At 37.5% G+C, this 9,492-nt stretch overlaps 2 protein-coding genes across 4 annotated transcripts; both read right to left on the bottom strand.

Moving 5' to 3' along the window:
• Window positions 1-620: 620 nt before the first annotated feature.
• On the bottom strand, window positions 621-3,777 carry LOC147494622 (uncharacterized). Of its 3 annotated transcripts, none has more exons than XM_086569141.1 (7): window positions 3,567-3,777; window positions 3,318-3,411; window positions 2,439-2,543; window positions 2,048-2,257; window positions 1,302-1,776; window positions 988-1,179; window positions 621-915 (listed from the first exon to the last, which is right to left on the bottom strand). In XM_086569141.1, the coding sequence occupies exons 1-5, from the start codon at window positions 3,639-3,641 to the stop codon at window positions 1,406-1,408; spliced, it is 855 nt and encodes a 284-aa protein (XP_086425267.1). In that variant the 5' UTR covers window positions 3,642-3,777; the 3' UTR covers window positions 621-915; window positions 988-1,179; window positions 1,302-1,405. The 3 variants fall into 3 exon arrangements, with proteins under 3 accessions (XP_086425267.1, XP_086425268.1, XP_086425269.1); XM_086569142.1 differs by having other exon boundaries at window positions 621-887; XM_086569143.1 differs by lacking the exon at window positions 2,439-2,543.
• A 165-nt stretch (window positions 3,778-3,942) lies between these two features.
• Window positions 3,943-8,518, bottom strand: LOC147494621 (sec-independent protein translocase protein TATC, chloroplastic-like). Its single transcript, XM_086569140.1, has 4 exons — window positions 8,115-8,518; window positions 5,391-5,698; window positions 4,956-5,246; window positions 3,943-4,389 (listed from the first exon to the last, which is right to left on the bottom strand). The coding sequence occupies exons 1-4, from the start codon at window positions 8,383-8,385 to the stop codon at window positions 4,180-4,182; spliced, it is 1,080 nt and encodes a 359-aa protein (XP_086425266.1). The 5' UTR covers window positions 8,386-8,518; the 3' UTR covers window positions 3,943-4,179.
• Between the last annotated feature and the right edge of the window lie 974 nt (window positions 8,519-9,492).

The raw sequence follows: 9,492 nt of genomic DNA, 5'->3' as shown, positions 1-9,492 counted from the left end.
CTCATGTTTACATTGACAACATCTTCAAATTACATGGAATGCCAAATACCATTGTAAGTGATCGAGGTGCGGTTTTCACCAGTAGCTTTTGTAAGTGATCCAAGTAAAATGCATCGAGATTCTATGCTTAAACGCTGTGGGAGTGGTGTAACACAAAATGGTACCTACAATTTTCCTTTTGAAAATACATTTCGGTGGCAATACTATCATCTTCGCAAGAAATCGATCACCAGTGAACCAACAGTGTGGTTCGTTTCAAGAATTATGTTACTGATTTCTCTTACCCAAATTTCTCATCTAAAATTAGATGCCAAGAATAGTGAACCGTTTGTGAATTTGTATTACGGGTGAATAATTATGACGCTAGTTATATTTACCAGTGACAAAGGGTTGCTTTCGAAACCAAGCATAACAGTCACAACTGTTCAACCGACGACGGAGTAGTGCAGTTATATTTTTTTAATCATTTGCAAAAATTAAACAACTGCTGTGGTGAATGGTGATGCTATTGCTAGGCATATTTACCACCACTCCATATTATTCCTCATAAAACTAGATATGTGCAGTTTCTCTAGCTGAATTAAATCAAGATAATGTTACGATAAACAAACAAACAAATAAGCCCTGAATCTATCCACTGTTACGATAAAGAAGATATCAAATACCCGAGTAAATAGTTCACCTAAGAAAATTGACTTCCAGACAGCAAAAACGCATGCCTAGTTACATTGAAACCAAAAATCTTAGAACTGTTGCATATAAAAGTCCAATAACAATTGAGCAAACCTCAAGTCCTGCAAATTCTACCTATCTTTGAGCTCTTGTTCAAACTGAAGCAATTTTTCTCTGATGGGCTGCCCTCTTTGAGCTCTTGTTCAAAGTTCAAACTGAAACACCATAAGTTACTGATTTAATCTGCATAAAAAATTTCAATTTCAACATATCTTAATATAATCTGTCAAAAATGACCCACGATATAAGAATTACCTCGTGTAACCTGGGAAAGAATATCTTAAGCTGTGTCTTATCTTGGGTCAAGAGCTTTGGCTTTTCTGCAATGTCAATGTTGTCCTGAGCAACTTCAACATCTTCTTCCCACTCTCGCCTCAGGCGAACTAGATAATGCTCCTTAGCCTTCTCGAGTCTCAATCTCCCTCCTTTCCATACACATCCGTTATACTGCCATATTATCAAGTTCAACACAACACAGTATCAACCTAAATGCAATGATATGTACAAGTAAATAAATGAAATGAAAACGAGGGGGGAAGGAATATATATATATATATATATATACTGACCGAGCTGAAGAGTTTGCTGAGGGACTTATCCGAGGAAGGTTGGAAATCCAAGTAAGTAAAACTACGGCTGCTGGTTTTAACAAACTCAATGGATTTAACTGTCCCTAGAGACAAGAACGTCTTTTGTAAATCAGCCTCTGTTTCTCTCCTAATCCTCCAACGAAGATTCTCATTGGTGCCTTCACCTCTTCTTCTTCGTTCAAATCATCACCAAGGTCATCTTCACTTGAACTGTGATTACGGGACTCATGGGAAGTTTCAGCAGCAGCAGCCCTATCAAGAGCATCATCTACTGGATCATTGTTACCTGGCTTCAGCTCCTTCAGCTCACACACTACATCCTTCACAGATACTGCTGCCTGTGTTATGCCTCGCCCAATGGCTGTGTAGTTTGTGGTGGGAGTCTTTTTCAGGGACTCACAGGCCTCCCACACAGTGCCAGCTAGCGGCAGGATAAGAGTCAAACTGCGAGTATCTGCACATCAATTTTTAAAAGTTCAATCATCGCATTCCTACAAACAAGTCTCACACTTTCAATTTGCAAACAACAACAAGTGCATTCATCTAAAAAAAATAACAAGAATTTTTTACCATGTAGCAATGCTATAGAAAAGCTAAAGCAATTAAGCACCCAAGAAAAGGAGAAGAAGAACAAAAGACCAAGATGCAGTTCTATCCATTATATCTCCAGATATTTATACAAATCAGATGTTGTTGAAAAGACAGGCAAAGAAGGAGAATATTACCATACGATAAGCCTGCCTCTCTCAAAAATGTTAAACTGCACTCAACAACTTTCTTTGCAGATGCATGGATACAGGAAGAAAGAGTAGGTCCAGTACCAACTCTAGTCCCAAGAGAAAGCAGGAGAAGCCCCTGAAGAATTTTGAAGTAAACACTCATGTTTTCTTCCAGTGCTTGCAATTCTGTCGTTGCCTCTTTCCATAGCAACCCAGCTGTATACAAAACAACCATGAGTAATGACTTGCAACCATGAGGAATGACTTGATTCCAGAAGTACATGTATACATAGTAACTTTCCTGGCTAACTCAGTTGTCTAAAAAGACTAAAATCAATATGTGATTAAGATGGGAAGTGATCATAAAACAGGGAGAAGATGAACCATTAGAAATTACCTTTATTTTCTTTTTCATCAACATGATTGAAATGTATGCCACGTACAGTGCCAAGCTCAATAGCAATTGGGAAATCAACTTGAGATATAACTATGTTGATTTTCCCTAACATACATTTAAAATTAAGTTCCCACTCAATTTAGATGCTAAAACAAATTAAATTTTATGCTAAAAATATAAGATAAAAAGTAGTGAGATAAAATAAGGAGCGTCCCCGAGTTTTTTGCTACCCAATAATGTAATCTTGAGTAGTAACACAAGATGGCCCTAAGTTGTGCCAGGGTATTTCCATAAGATGAACACTAGTCCTGGAAAGAGCAGGATAACACCGTTTCTTATTGCTAGGATTTTTTCTTACCTGAGAGAAGGCTATACTGGGAGCAACACATGGGGATACTTGTTAGCAGCCCGAGACCATGGAATACTTTAAAGCCATGAAGAAATAGCTACAATTAATGACCACTTCACAACAGAATACTAATGGAACTTTGAGGGCACATTGTGGTGGTGTGGGACTACACAGTTTGATGCTAAAAGTCAACATTTACGTTCCTTTATAAGCAACATGGCGCACTTCCCTCATAGACCTTCCCCAACATCCTAGCACATTTCTCTATGCTTACATTTGCAGAACCCGCACCTACAAATAATTTCTCAACTAAAACAGTAAAGAAGCCACACTTAATTACTTAATCCAAATGCAACCATCATACCATCAATTATATTCATGCCTCACCTCTCATTATTAACAACGTACAGAACAAAATTACTTCTATACCTACCCCCCACAAACAGATACTAAAGGTATTACTCCAAGTACATATGAAAAGAATCCCCCAAGTCACAAATTCTCAAAAAAAAAAAAATAGAGAATAATACCTATTGTAGCCTGTTTTGATACTTGGTCTGCCATTGCAACCACTTGTTCCCATGGTACTTTATCAAGTGTAGAAGCAGGTGCTTCTTGAAACAACTACAGTAACAAAAACAAGCATAACAATAATATATTAAGAAACAACAACATACAAAGTAGGAAAAAAAACATACTTTCTAACAAAAAGAATACTCAAAATACAATTTTGAAAAGATGGGCAGGCAAGAAAGAATAAGTTATGAAATAGGCTTTACCTGAATAGTCTCTTGAATACCATCTGTATATGATTTCAGAGTTCGAGTAAGGTACCTTTTTCCAGCTCTCCCCATTTTTTTTTCCTGTTTTTTTCCAGCCCAATAATTGGACCAATCCCATGATGCAATTGGGCTTGAACAACGAGAAAATAGAAAAAAAGTTCTAAGTTTACAAATATGTCGTAATTCCAACAAAGTGAAATTTCAAAACGTCTTTAACACAATCTTGAGTGTGACTATGCGAGATAATACACGCATTTCATTTAAGAATGTAAACACTGTGGAAGCATGGGTGGTATGCACTATGCACTGATGGTGTATGTAAACAAACAAATTTCTTAAAAGGGACAAATCAAAGTTTTTCCACACTTAGAGATGCTAAAGAAGTTTACTGTCCCTACTATTTTATATGAAGATTTAGGTTACATATAAAATGAATTTATGCCATTCCCCTTTCACAGCAATGTCAAGAAGGAATACAACAATTTGACATTATCTGCTATATGATAAATACTCAAAGTAAACAGGCATATTGTGTATAATATGGCAGTGTTGATGAAAAGAAAACTATGTTCTTGACATGAAGTAATGCAGCGCAGCATCCACCATCCAGTTAACGTCCAGTTAGTTTTGCCATCCATGCACCGCCCAAGTAGAGACCCAAAAGAGGTCCTGCTAACAGCATCTGTGTCAGCGGATCAGTTGACGGTGTGAGAACAGCTGCTACAACAACTGCACCAACCACAACATATCTCCAAATTGACAACATTTGGTCTCCGGTCACTAAACCTACTTGTCCCAATAGAAGTTGTATAACGGGAACCTGGAAAAAGAAATACGACTCTTAAATAAACGAGGATTTCCTTAAATAGGTGACTGCATGATGATAAAAGATGGAATTATCCAACAACTCTAATCATGATAAAAAGATAATAAGATTCCTCCAGAAACAAATATCCAAAGAATCAACATCTATTGTTATGAAATTAATGACTATGTGTCCCTCGAATTTGTGCTGGCTAGATAAGGAGGCAACTATGCTGTAATATGTATCCTTATTGTACGACTATTAGGTTCACAAGTTCCAGAAAAAAGACATCATGTTCTTGGAAGAATTTCCATAGTTCCCTTAAAGGAATGCTGAAGGAGGTGCCCCTTAGTGGAGGTACCATAAAGCTGCCCATCCAAATGACAGCTTTTTTGTGGATTCCAAAACAAGTACTTCACTTTTATAATTTGGAGATATAGGAATCCACAAAAACCTTATCGTTTATACGGGTATATTTTTGGGATATCTCTCCATTTTTCTTTTTTCCTGTGTCTGAGAGAACTGATTCTTGTTTCCTTTTGAATCTCCCTGGTAAATGATAATCTTATGTTGCTACATACCTGGAAAGACAAGCCTGTGCTGAACATGAGAACAAGTACAAATTCAAAGTACTGATCGATGGACCATAGTGATTCCACCACCCCTTCCGCATAGGTGACAAAGAAATTCAAGGCTGCTGGAGTGAGAACTGAGTAGGAGAAGAAAATACCAGCATAGAAAAGCACCGAGGAGCCTAAAACAATTGGCCCCAAGAACCTTCTCTCGGAGCTCGTGAGACCTGGAAGAACAAAGGCTATGATCTCATACAGAATGATTGGGCTCCCTAAGAGAAGCCCACAGTAGCCAGATACCTGCCATAGTGCCATTGAAGACATTACAGTAATGAGTTTTCGTAATTCACAAACAGAAATAAATATTCATTATTCCATGTATGTGATCATTTGTATGGACATTTGATTTCTAATTATTGACAAAAAGAAATTGTCCGCTGTTACCTTCACAGTAGTAAAGAAAAACTCTCCAGGAGCTAGTTGTAGAAAGCGAACTCCCTGGGATTTAACAGGGGCTTCAAGGATCATTATCAGTTCTTTAGAAAATGCAAAGCATCCCAACATCGCAGCTCCCACTGCCAACACCGACACAAATAACCTCTGGCGTAGCTCTTCAAGGTGATCAAATAGGCTCATTTCTTTATCATCTGGGAGCAGCTCTTTACTAGGATAGAGAAAATCATAAACGGAATTTGACCCTTCTGCTTGATCAGCATTTTCTATAGCTCCATCTTCTAAGTTGTCTCCAGGGTCTACAGTTCAAACAAGAAGAACATTAAAAACTGATAACAAAAAGGAGTTAAATTCTTTCTATAAACAAGTTCACAACATGCATATAAAGGACTTGGACAGAGAAAAGAGGGGGGGACGCAGATTCAAGTGGCCAAGAAACTATAATAGGAAGTACGATCAGAACAGGAGATGCAGAAATCAACTTTGGTGATCTACATTTAGATCATATCGGAGGGCGATGTCATGATGAAAGCATATGAGGAAAATACACTTCGCGTAACAACCGTGAAAGATATCAGATTCACTATGGTAGAAACCATATCAGCGAGTTTCCCTACAAAGTTATGTGATTCTTTCTAAAAGAAAGTTTTGGGTGTTGCAACTAAAGTACTAAACAAATGAAGAATCCTTCTTTTCTTTGTTTGTTTTCTAATTAGCCATTACATCATTTTTTTATGGCCTCCAAATCATACTTTTGAGCTTAGGAGACAAGAAAGGAGGGGGTGGGGGGCTCAATGTCATTAGATGTGTATTCCAACTGTTATTAGGGGAGCCTATTTTCCTAACTCTGTGAAAATAAAGCAGTACTCTGTTATTGTTCACCAATAAAAGAGGAACATCAACGGAGCAGTAAACCATCGCCCTTTTCATACATCATGCTCTTCGAACCCCAACCTCAGGGAAGTAGCAAACTTTGATTACGGTCTGTATATGATTTTGCAGTGATTGGGATTGTGCTACTTATTTTCACAGGATCAGATATGGAACGTACTAATTTGCATGAACATATTACATATACAAGTTCATATAGTCTAACAATGAGCGAAACTCACTAGGTTGTACTTACCATGGAGGCAAATTAGAAGGCATTTATTATATTTTCATATCCCCTAATTATGGAAATATGAAATTATACATGTATGGGGTGATTGGAGGATCAAGACAAAATTGCATTCACCCCTTCCATATTCAACAGGTTTCTTGCTGATGTCAGCACCATGGCTTTACATTCATTAGACACAGTCTGTGTAAACAATGATAGTAGTGATGGAGACATATAATACATGAGGACTTAGAGACTGCTATATCATTGATCATCATTTGGTGATTCCGTAGAGACTAGTTGGAGTTTATAACTGTGCGTTGTGTACTCACCGAAGAATTGGCATGAAACATATCCCCACTCAGAGGTAATTCTATGTGAGACAGATACACTCAGCAGGAATTCAAGGACTTGTCCTATGACCTGAACATGTATCTCATGCCCCACAAGAAACTGTAAGCACCTTAAGAGTTCTGGATCGCAACTCTAAAAGATCAATGGTGGCTCCAAGTCTACACTTCTCTGTTACTCTGTAGTAGCTCCAAAATCTTCCAAAGGGAGAACGCTTGCAAGAGAAACAAAATTTTTGTAACAGCAGTTTCCAGATGTACAATACTCTACTCAGGTTCAATACCAGTTCTATAACTACAAGTACCTGAGACCCAATAACATTTCCTAATATGCTGAACACACTCAGCTAACCAAAAAAGACATCCTAAACTCCAAGAGAGTAGCACCTCTCTCCTGTTGTTGGCATTTGCAAATTCCCATATTGGGAATTTAAAGCCTCAGATAACAATATAAATCCAGGGCCGGGGCCGCTCCATTAATTTCCAATTGGTTTTGAGTTGGATTACCCAAATCTATTGCCTTTCTCTCACCCGAAACAGTACTATATCAATCCGCATCCTATATATTGTGCTTTCAAAATGGAATCTGAACCGACTACCAAACTCAGGTTTGATATCCTTGACTGACTGTTTGACACTCGAACTAGCCTCAAACTCCAAAATATCAACCTTCCCCACAGTCAATTGAAAGATACCGTCAAATGGGCACTGATTAAAAATGGAATCCACCTACCACCAACTAAGCTTTCATATTACCAGCGGTGTTTTTCCAAATACTACCTTGTCTTTTGGCAGAAAGAAATGTACCCTAGATCCACCCTATTTGCATGAAAATGTTACCATAAGATCGTGCCAACCAGAGATCACCTTGCTAGACTTATGCACATTAGTGGTCAAGCTTGGGAAGTATGTGGTATGGATAGAGAATCACTACACCATATCTACTAAATTGTCCCTTCACTTGAGCATTATATTTTAAATACTCCATGTAATCTAAAACTACCCGCATTTCAGCATGTGCAGGTACAGAACTGGATTGACTTATGGTATAACCTCCCTCACAATGGCTAATAAACACATTTCTGCATACAGTTCTATTGGCACCTTCGGCAACAGGTCACCTATGCTATTGTCCAGTAGCAAGGGGCCTTATGTTTTTGCCTTTTTGAGGTTATTGATTATAAAATCCAATAAAAATAATACCCTTTAATTAAAATAAACAAAATATGAATAAAAATCATTCCTTTAACAAAAAAAACTTACCGGGCTTTTCTTCAAGAACAGAACCAACACCGCCCAGCTGTTGTTTCTGTCCATTTAAGTCTTCAACAGCTGAACAAACAATCCTACCCAACCTCTTATAACTAATAAGTTGATTTGGAAAAAACTGATACTTATTATTAGTTCTTCTTCTTCTTATGCTGGATTTGAAATGAACAAAGCTTGTTGTTCTTTGTTTTGAGGTGAAGCAAGAGTTGCTGATATGGGGAGAGTGAGAAATGAGAGCAGTACTAGTACTAGTGCAACCCATCATCTGAAACAAAGCTTACAAATTCTGTATGGAAGAATCTAAAATAATGGTAATAAGTGGTCTTCTGTTTTTGCACTTGTTTGGCTGGTATTTTGAGATGTATCTCACTGCGTATGTTAGCGAGATTCCGTCAAGTGTAGCTATTGTGAGCCGTATTTTATCTTTGTTGTCTGTGAGGCCCAATAAGGTTTGGTTGGGCTCGGTTAGGTATATATATGGGTCCGACTCTAAAACCCAATAGAAGGCTCAGGGAGTCAGGGGTAAACGATTACTATGAATTTCATGCAATTATCTAATTTGATGCTTAAAAGCATTTCCCCCAATCTGATTTTCATGTGGAAATGCTAATAATCAGCTAGTATAACTCATAATTACTGTGTCAATAAATCTAATATAGCTTTATTGAAAAATAATCATAACCCAAGAGCCTCTTTATTTGCTTGGAAATGTTATTATGATATTATTCATACTAGATCATCTTAGTCAATTCATGTACATACCTGATAAATCATGCATGCTATGTGGTTTACATATAGAATCTATGGTATGCCATTCCTTGGCTGGTCCAAATATCAAATTTTGATAATCTACCGGTAATATGTGGTTTGCACTACCTGCAGAGTTGCCCTTTGACAATGAAACATGGACCAAATTATGCCTGATGTTGTACTGGAACATCTGGCTAGAAAGATGTTCAATCTTCCACAATAAACAACCACTAAATATGTATAAACTAAATAGTTTAGTTCAAAATTTCTTTGCCACTAATCATTCTCATGTGACCATTTATGTACTCTACAGATGTCATAACAATTCAAGAAGTGGAAACCCCCTTCGGGGAATTACCTAAAACTTAATACTGACGCAAGTTTTAAAAAAATGGGAGACAAATCTATTTATAGCTATGTCTCAAGAGACTCTAATTAATGGAATCTATATTGTTGCAGTAATAGAACAGGGATGGGACAAATGCTTTGAAGAGGCAGTATGCTGAGCCTTACTCAGAGGAATCAGCTGGTGTAGGAAGTTTACGTCTACCAATATAGAGGTGGAGACAAGTTTTTAGGCAGCAAAAAAAAAATTGGAGCGGAAGAATACGAACCTATCATG

This window comes from Coptis chinensis, chromosome 6 (genome assembly GCF_015680905.1).
Source record: "Coptis chinensis isolate HL-2020 chromosome 6, ASM1568090v1, whole genome shotgun sequence".
Classification (NCBI taxonomy): domain Eukaryota; kingdom Viridiplantae; phylum Streptophyta; class Magnoliopsida; order Ranunculales; family Ranunculaceae; genus Coptis; species Coptis chinensis.
The sequence above is the reverse complement of the archived record's forward strand: the minus strand, read 5'-3'. Positions and strand labels throughout refer to the sequence as shown.

Coding starts and splice junctions, on each gene's coding strand:
- LOC147494622 (XM_086569141.1), bottom strand. CDS start 3,641: ATGGGGAGAGCTGGAAAAAGGTACCTTACTCGAACTCTGAAATCATAT. Junction 3,412..3,566: donor GTATTCAAGAGACTATTCAG/GTAAAGCCTATT, acceptor TTGTTACTGTAG/TTGTTTCAAGAAGCACCTGC. Junction 2,544..3,317: donor ATCAAAACAGGCTACAATAG/GTATTATTCTCT, acceptor AATGTATGTTAG/GGAAAATCAACATAGTTATA.
- LOC147494621 (XM_086569140.1), bottom strand. CDS start 8,385: ATGATGGGTTGCACTAGTACTAGTACTGCTCTCATTTCTCACTCTCCC. Junction 5,699..8,114: donor TGTTCTTGAAGAAAAGCCCG/GTAAGTTTTTTT, acceptor TTTGAACTGTAG/ACCCTGGAGACAACTTAGAA. Junction 5,247..5,390: donor TTTTCTTTACTACTGTGAAG/GTAACAGCGGAC, acceptor GCACTATGGCAG/GTATCTGGCTACTGTGGGCT.